Genomic DNA, 9,987 nt, shown 5'->3' on the forward strand with positions numbered 1-9,987 from the left:
CCCAGCCCATGCCAGCCGCAGCTCCAGCCAGCCAGCAAAAGTGAAGCACAGTCTACATAGGGAATGACCAAACACAAGACCATTCCTTCAAATTTAGGAGAAGCAGCTCTTCAGCCTAATCCGTAGAAACAAACACAGAAAGTCAAGCAAAATGGGGAGACAGAGGAATATGCTCCAAAAGAAAGAATAAGGAAAAAAAAAAAAAAAAACTCGGGAAAAGAACTAAGTGAAACACGAATAAACAGTAGGCCTGAAAAAGAATGTAAAGTAGTGATCATAAAGATAACCAGGCTGGAAAGAAGAGTGGAAAAACCCATTGAGACCTTCAATAAAGAGATACAAAATATAAACAAGAACCAGTCAGGGTTGAAGAATCCAATAACTGAAGTAAAAAACACACTAGAGGGAATCAATAGATTAGCAGATGCAGAAGAATTTATCAGAGATCTGGAAGACAGGGTAATGGAAAGCACCCAAAATGGACATTGAAAAGAGAAAAGAATTTTTAAAAATGAGGATAGATTAAGAGATCTCTTGGACAACATCAAGCAAAAAACATTTGCTTATAGGGGTCCCAGAAGAAGAGAGAGAAAGGGGTAAAAAACTTATTTGAAGAAATAATAGTTGAAAACTTCCCTAACCTAGGGAAGGAAACAGACATCCACATCGAATAGAGTTCCAAACAAGATGAATCCAAGGAGGTCCACACTACAACACATAATAATTAAAATGTCAAAGGTTAATGATAAAGAGAGAATCTTAAAAGCAAAAGAGAGACAAAAAGTTGCCTACAAGGGAAAACCTACAAGACTATCCGCTGATTAATTCAGCAGAAACTTCGCAGGCCAGAAGGGTATGACATGATACATTCAAAGTGCTGCAAGGAAAACACCTATAACCAAGAATACTCTACTCAGAAAGGTTGTCATTCATATTTGAAGGAGAGATAAAGAATTTCCCAGACAAACAAAAAAATAAAGGAGTTTATCACCACTAAGCCAGATTTTCAAGAAATATTAAAGGGACTTCTTTGGTGGAAAAGAAATGGCCATAATTAGACATAAGAAAGTTATGAGTAAAAAGCTGTAAAATAGGACAACATATTCATAAAACAGAAGGTGGAAAAAGAAAAAGGTTTTTTTTTTTTATTTTTCTGTTTTGTTTTTAGAATGTGTTTGAACTTAAAGATCATGAAATTAATATAGACTGCTATATACTTAGGATGCTATACATGAACCTTATGGTAACCACAAATCCAAACCTATAATAGATACACAAAAAACAAAGAGAAAGAAAACCAAACATAACACTGTAGAAACTCATCAATCATAAGGAAAGAGAGCAAAGGAAGAAAGGAACAGAGAAGAACTACAAAAACAACCAGAAAACAAATAATAATATGGTAATAAGTACATGGCTATCAATAATTACTTTAAATGTAAATGTAAATGGCCAAAACCTCCCATGGAGGCAGAATGGATAAAAAAAAACCAACAAAACAGACTCATCTTTATGCTGACTACAAGAGACTCACCTCAGACCTAAAGACACATGCACTGAAAGTGATGGGATGGAGAAACATTCACCATGCAAATGGCAGTGAAAAAAAAAAAAAGGGAAGGGTAGCAATAGTTACATCAGACAAAATAGACTTTAAAACAACGACTATAACAAGAGACAGGGCATCACATAATGAGAAAGGGATCGGTCCAACAAGAAGATGTAACACTTGTAAATATCTATACACCCAACACTGGAGCACCTAAATACATAGAGCAAATATCAGTGGACATAAAGAGAGAAATTGATGGTAATACAGAATAGTAGCAGCCTTTAACATTCCACTTACATCAATGGATCATCCAGGCAGAAAATCAACAAGGAAATAATGTCTTTGAATGACACATTGGACTAGCTGGACATAACAGATATATAGAGAACATTCCATCTGAAAACAACTTTATTTATTTATTTATTTATTGCACATGGAACATTCTCCAGAACAGATCACATATTAGGCCACAAAACAAGCCTCAATAAGTTTGAGAAGATTAAAGTCATACCATGCATCTTTTCCATCTTTTCCAATCACAACGGTATGAAACTAGAAATAAATCACAATGAAAAAAAAAACAGAAAAGATGCAATCACCTGAAGACTAAACAGAATGATACTAAACAACCAATGAATGGGTCACTGAAGCAATCAAAGAAATAAAAAAAAATGGAGATAAATGAAAATGAAAACCTAATGGTCCAAAATCTTTGGGATGCAGCAAAAGCAGTTCTAAGGGAAATTTTAGTGATACAGGCCTACCTCAAGAAACAAGAGAAATCTCAAATAATCTAACCTTACACCTAAAGGAACTAGAAAAGAAGAACAAACAAAACCCAAGGTGAGTAGAAGAAATAGAAGAAAGGTCAGAGCAGAAATAAATGATATAGAGACTAAAAAAAAAGAAAAAAAATCAATGAAACCAAGAGCTGATTCTTTGAGACAAATCAATGAACCCATAGCCAGATTTATCAAAAATAGAAGAGAAATAAAATCAGAAATAAAGAGAAGTAACAACCGACACAACAGAAATACAAAGAATTATAAGAGAATACCGTGAAAACTTATATGCCAACAAACTGAACAACCTAGAAGAAATGGATAAAAATCATCTGATTATCTCAAGATGCAGAAAAAGCATTTGACAAAATTCAACATCCATTCATGATAAAAACTCTCAACAAAGTGGAATGAACTTACCTCAACATAATAGTAATAATTAAGAGGGGACCATACCTCAATGTAATAAAGGCCAATATGAAAAACCCACAGCTAACATCATACTCAATGATAAAAAACTGGAGATTTTCCTCTGAGACCAGGAAGAAGACCAGGATGTCCACTCTCACCACGCTTATTCAACACAGTACTGGAAGGCCTAGGCATAGCAATCAGATAAGAAATAACAGGAACCCATATTGGTAAAGAAGAAGTTAAACCCTCACTATTTGCAGATGACATGATCCTATACATAGAAAATCCTAAAGATTCCACCAAAAAACTATTAGAAGTAATACATGAATTCAGTAAAGTTGTAGGATATAAAATTAGTACCCAGAAATGAGTAGCATTTCCATATACCACTAATGAAGTAGCAGAAAGAAAAATTAAGAAACAACACCATTGACAGTTGCACCAAAACGAATAAAACACCTAGGAATAAACTTAACAAAAATGGTGAAAGAACTGTACTTGAAAACTATAAAGCACTGATGAAAGAAATTGAAGATGACACAAATAAATGAAAAGATACTCCATGCTCATGAATTGGAAGAATTAGTCTAATTAGAATGTCCATATTTCCCAAGTCAATCTACAGATTCAGTGCAATCCCCTTCAAAATACAAATGGCATTTTTCACAAAACTAGAACAAATAGTATTAAAATTTGTAGGAACCACAAAAACCCTCAAATAGCTAAAGCAATCTTGAGAAAGAACAAAGCTGGAGGTATAAAATTCCAGATTTCAAGATACACTACAAAGCTGTGGTAATCAAAACAGTATGTTACTGGCACAAAAATGAACACATAGATCAGTGGAACAGAATAGAGAGCCCAGAAATAAACACACAATTATATAGTCAATTAATTTATAACAAAAGAGGCAAGATTATACAATGGGAAAAGACAGTCTCTTCAACAAATGGTGCTGGGAAAAGTGGACAGCTACATGTAAAAGAATAAAACCAGACCACCTTTTAATACCCTACACAAAAATAAACCCAAATGGATTAAAGACCTAAATGTAAAACCTGAAATCACAAAAATCCTAGAAGAGACCACAGGCAGGAATTTCTCTAACATCAGCTGTAGCAAGATTTTTCTAGATATGTCTCCTAAGGCAAGGGAAACAAAAACAAAAATAAACTATTGGGACTACATCAAAATAAAAAGCTTTTGCACAGCAAAATAAGCCATCAACAAAGCAAAAAGACAACCTACTGAATGGGAGAAGATACTTTCAAATGATATATCCTGTAAGGGCTTAATATCCAAAATACAGAAAGAACTTAAAAATACCAAAGAAACAATACAATTAAAAAATGGGTAGGGGACCTGAATAGACATTTTTTCAAAGAAGACATGCAGATAGCCAACAGACACATGAAAAGTGTTCAACATCACTAATCATCAGGGAAATGCAAATCAAAACCACAATGAGATACCACCTTACACTTATTAGAATGGCTAAAATAAAAAACACGAGAAATAAATGTTGGTGAGGATGTGGAGATAAAGGAACCCTCGTGGTGGGAATGTAAATTGGTACAGCCACTGTGGAAAACAGTATGGAAGTGGCTCAGAAAATTAAAAATAAAATTACTGTATGTTCTAGTAATTCCACTATTGGGTGTTTATTCAAAAAAAAAAAAACCAAACACCACAAATTCAAAAAGATATATGCACCCCTATGTTCATTGTAGCATTATTTATAGTAGCCAAGGTATGGAAGCAACCTAAGTGTCTATCAGTAAAAATGGATGAGGAAAATGTGGTGTATAGATAAGCAATGGAATATCACACAGCCATAAAAAAGGATGTGATTGTGCCATTTATGACAACATGGAGGGTATTATGCTAAGTGACATGTCACACTGAGAAAGATAAATAACATTATTTCACTCATAAGTGGAATCTTAAAACAACAACAACAAATGAATAAACAAACAAAAAGCAGGATCAGACCTATAGGGAACAAACTGATGGTTGCCAGAGGAAAGGGTGGTGGAGGGATGGGCAGAATGGGTGAAGGGGAGTGGGAGACACAGGCTTCCAGTTATGGAATGAGTAAGTCATGGGAATAAAAGGCACAGTAGAGGGATCTAGTCAATGCTGTGGTAGCATTGCATGGCGCCAGTCGGGAGCTACAGTTGGGGTGAACGTAGCGTAATGTATAAACTTGTTGAATCACTACCTTGTATACCTTAAGTTAATGTAACATTGTGTGTCAACTATACTCAGAAAAGAGGAGTGAGGTAGTATCATTATTAGGCCAAGACAAATTAGAGGTGAAACAGGGCCATACATGCCTATGTATTAGAACATCTTATTTCAAATATGAAGAACACAGTAAAAATATCAATAATAATAATTAATAATAATGTTAGCAGCAATGTTACTGTGTGCTTTATACTGTTGTGAGCCTGTATTAACTGATTTAACCCTCACAACAACTCTATGAGGTATATTATAGCCACAGAAGTGGAAACAGGCTGAAACAAGTTGTGTGATTTGCCCAGGATCTCATGGCTAGTGAGGAAATTTGAATTTGAATCAGTCTATGCTCCTAAACCACTATGCTATATTTTCATTTTTATTGTTGTTTTATGGTTTCCTTTTATCCTTAAGTGTTTGAATCCACTAAAAAAAAAAAAAAAAAAAAAAATTTGTAGTTAAACCCCAAGCGGACAGTGATTATTTTGTCATTTTGTGATTGGCATGTATGAACGTTAGGTGGCATACCTTCTTCATACCGAAAATGCTTAGTGATCAGTACAAAGCTGAGCAAGATACAGTCCCTACCTTCAGAGAGTTTATAACGTGGCCAAAAAAAAAAAAAAAAAAAAGTAAAACAGTATATAAAGAACTTAAATGCAAGCCAGAAGGAAGTGCATTTTGGGGCTCAAAGAAAAGAGAGTACATATGATTAGAGAAATAAGAAAAAGTTTAATTAAAAAGGTTAATAGGTATTTGAAAGGTATCCTTGAAAAGTGAATAGGAAATAAGGGGAGGAGAGCATTTTAAGCAGAATGAATAGCGTGAAACAAAAGCATCAGAGTTAAAAATACAGAGTATCTTCAGAGAATAGACAATCTAATTTGACTTAGAATGTTAGCATAATGGAGGCTTTCACAGAGAGTTTTGAACACTGGGATGAGGAATCTGCACAGAATTAAACAAGGAAGAGCTATTATCAGGTTTAATTCAGGGCATGAGTGATATATTTAGAGCTTTTTAGGGATATTAATCTAGAAACAAGTGGTAGGTGAACTGGAGATGGAGGAGATCAAAATCAGGGAGATTAGCTGCGGTAATCCATCTAATAAGGGTCTAAACCAGGGTGGTGGTATTGGGAAATTAAACACCAGCCTTCATTCTTTCATGTATTACACACTTATTGAACATATACTGTGTCAGGCATTGTTGCCAACACTGGAGATGGGTCACTGAACAAGATAGATGCTGCCCCAGCCCTGAAGGAGCGAGCTGGAGAACATAGCTGTGTCATAATGGATAAAAAAACAAAAGCACATGGTGTCTGCAAGCATAAGACAGGGCGTCCTAGCCTAGGTCAATTTCCAATCTCCCGACTGCCTTCCCTGACATTCTCTTAGGCTTTTAGGAACTTCTAATTTATCAGGAAACTCATATTCTAATGACCAAATAGAAAATGGGTGGGTGAAAAACACCACATAGCTAGGTGTCTCAGCTGAGGTTCTCTGAGCTTGTGTAACAGAAACCACTCACGCTAACATATATATAAGGGAAAGAAAATGATTATGAAGATAGAGGTGTCTCTCTGAGATCCATAGGTAGAAGCTAGCTATGGTCAGACCTCAGGAGAGACTAGAAAACCATCAAAAGGCAAGAAAGCTGTTTTTTTCTTTTTTCTTTCTTTTCCTGTCCTTCATGCTCAGGCACCAGCCCCCTCCCCCTTCTGCCCCTGTATCTATAAACTCACAGATACTCTTATGTATGCTTCTCCCTTTGGCTTTGCCTTGTTCTTTTCTTATCATGCTGGCCATCTCTGTCTTTCTGGGTACACATGGCTAAATCTAACAGCCCCGATCAGTTTTTCGTGTCTTTAGTTCGAGAGAGATCTATGGACACTGAAGGCTGTCCTGAAGCCCCATTCTGAATGCCCGGGAGAATCTGGGGGCCAGCCAGAGTCAATGTGGCAGTATAGCTACTGCCTCCGGAGCCCACGGCGGGGAAGGGAGTCAAAAGGATTTCTCAGGGAAAAAGGCATTAGGTTAACTTTACGGATACTTCGGTCCCCATAACAGTAGGAGTGTATAAGTGATAGGATTGTGATTTTTTTTTTCTCCCTAGAAAACCTGTAGTTAAAGCAAGATTTGTTTTACAACAGATGATATCCTAAAGCCTAATGATATTTGGTATTTATTGAGTACCTGCTAGGTAGCAGGTGCTTTTCATAACGTATGTAATTGAGCTTCTATCTGAACGTCCCGTAGTGTCTTCACATTTAACGTGAGCTACACAGTATCTAGCGTCCATCATCTGACTTCCAGTCATGCCGTTTTGTACCCACCAATTACTGTCAAACTGACCAAATTGTATTGTAGTTACTTGTTTGGTCAGTGAGCTCCTTACGGCAGACACAGGTCTTACTCATCTTTGCATCTCCAGTGCCTGACGCACAAGTTTCTGCAGGGGTGGTTGCTCAGTAACTGCACTGCATGGAATATGAGGGGGGGTCACTATAAGCATTGCTGTCTGATTTGACCCACGGGTTGAGGAAAACTTGGGTGACAGAAATAAAAAGTCTGGAGGAGCTGACTAGAAGGAGTTGGAGGTAGAAATGAAGATAGTGGGTAGAGTATTGACAAAATCCAGGTCCTAGATGCCAAATTGGCTAAGGAGAATTCAGTTTGGTATTTTTTTTACAGGATTATTGCAGTATGTCTTTGGTTTAAAGAAATGCTTTTTCCTTTTAAAAGGCAATTTATTTTAAGTGCATTTTAAACAATAAATAGTAAAGGGGCTCTTTATCAGGACATTATATAAATATGATATTTACGGTGTTTTGTTTTGCTTTAACAGGAACAAGAATGGTAAGTCCACCATCCTTAAGAAAGCTTCTGGAATCTTGTAAAGATCTTTCCTTGCTTGATGTGTCCTTCTGTTCACAGATTGATAATAGAGCTGTGCTGGAACTCAATGTGAGCTTTCCAAAAGTGTTCATAAAAAAGAGCTTTACGCAGTGACTTAATATGTGTTCTGTAATAAAATCAATGCGCTTTTGTAGAGTTTTATTTTAGGGTTGGTTTTGTTTAGTTCTTATAATGGTGGGAATGTCTTAATGTTCCATTAAGGCATTTGTAGATTTTGAAGAAAAATATGAAATTGTCCATTAAATGAAGTAAAAATGTAAACAGGTGTTTTCATAAAATATTGCAAGCACTTTCCTTGAAGAGTATGTGAGTGGCTCACATTATTTTTACCTTACGTTAATCAGTCATATTATTCTTTAGTCAGTAATTACATGTGTAATAAAAGAGTAATATGGAAACCTTTTAACATTTTTAAAGGAACATGTTGAGCCAGAAAGTATCATGATATTTAAAAATAAAATTAATTTTTCACACCTCCATGTAAGGATGTCTTATTAATAAGCCTTATGACCTGGCCAGTGTTTTGTTTGGGTATATACAGAATTTCCAGAGTTAGTTGGAGAAACTAATCATGCTGTGGTTATTTTTTAAGCTGATTCATTAACTCTTCGACTTGAAAATTTTAGTTTTTCCATTTTTCTTCTGACATATTTATCTATTTTACTAGTGGATCATACCAGTATAAAAATATGAGCATGATCAAGAACAGAGGTAAACTACTAAAGAAAATAGCTTTCCAACTGTTAAGCAGATGCCTTAAAAATTTGCCAGAGGGAAAGGTTTAAGGTTTACATAATATATGTGGATTTCATTTATATATATATATATATTTTTTTTTTTTTTTTCTGTGCCCTAGCACCTTAAATAATTAGAAATCTGTTACAGTGGAGGGAAAACAAACAACATTGTTTTGTTAAATAGTGAATTGATTTAATTCTGCTGCTAAAAAAGTAAACAAAAAATATTCTGTGGCACGAAAAGACAAGGCTGTTTTGAGTAGCACACTAAGTATATGGTGTAACAAAATTTATTTTCCCACGGAGAACAAAATGTTAAATTCCAACTTCTGCACGTGCTAGAATAATCCTGTAGAACTCTGCTGTCCAATATGGCAGCCACTAACCATGTGTGGCTATTTTATTTAATTGTAGTTAATTGTAATTAAATGTAATTAAAATGTAATTAAAAATTCTGTACCTCAGTTGTGTTAGCCATATCTCGACAGTGTTCAGTAGTCACCTGAGGCTAGTGGTTATCATATCAGACAGCATTACTCTAGAATTTCTTGTAGTCATTTAAGAAGAAGCACATTCAGCTAAAAAATTAACATGATTAATATATGACTCTAGGCAATTTTTGAGGGTATTCTCAACAATACATATATGAAAGCATTTTCCCCCCAAAGTAGTTAAGCTAGTGAATTTATACATATGACAAATATTAGGCATTCAATAAATATTTATTGAATGCTAAGAATATATTGCTGAGTTAGGCCATATAATATGTCAAACTTTAAAAATGTAATGGTTATAAATTATTACTAGTAGTAGTACTGTGCTTATTCTTTTATTGAATATAAAGAATGTAATATTGTGACATTTGAAATATTAAAATAGTAATACAGTCTCCTCCGTGTAAGAAACCATCGGTATGAGGATTGCTGTCATGTGTATGATCCATTCTATCTTCCGTTTCATGGTGGAAGCACGTGACGTTGGGAAAGGGCTGGGTTGACCTACCTTGTTACCTTCATGCACTTGGATTTTCTTTTCACTCACAAATGTATGTAAACATTTTAAATGTTTTATCTGGTGAAACTTTTAGGAGGATGAGATTTATAAATTGACTACCAACTGGGTGAAGTAGTACTTTCATCTTGAATTAGCAACTGGCATGGAGTTAGTGCTTACTTTGTGCCAGACGCTCTGTGTGCTCTGCGTTTCCTAAGCCACTGCATCTTCACCACAACGCTGTAAGATAGATACCATTACTCACTCCCGCTTACGGTTGAGGAAACTGAGGCAAAGAAAGATGGAAGAATGTACTCATGTCCACATCACTGCTGGTGGCAGCACCA

At 35.5% G+C, this 9,987-nt stretch overlaps 1 protein-coding gene across 4 annotated transcripts in view; it reads left to right on the forward strand.

Moving 5' to 3' along the window:
- FBXL4 (F-box and leucine rich repeat protein 4) overlaps positions 1-8,389 on the forward strand; it is a 123,054-nt gene extending 114,665 nt beyond the window's left edge. For all 4 annotated transcript variants that reach the window (XM_078054963.1, XM_078054962.1, XM_078054961.1 and 1 more), the window contains one exon: positions 7,840-8,389. In XM_078054963.1, coding sequence (XP_077911089.1) covers positions 7,840-8,003 — 164 coding nt within the window. In that variant the 3' untranslated portion in view covers positions 8,004-8,389. The remainder of the gene's footprint in view (positions 1-7,839) is intronic.
- Positions 8,390-9,987: the final 1,598 nt, after the last annotated feature.

This window comes from Halichoerus grypus, chromosome 9 (genome assembly GCF_964656455.1).
Source record: "Halichoerus grypus chromosome 9, mHalGry1.hap1.1, whole genome shotgun sequence".
NCBI classification, from domain to species: domain Eukaryota; kingdom Metazoa; phylum Chordata; class Mammalia; order Carnivora; family Phocidae; genus Halichoerus; species Halichoerus grypus.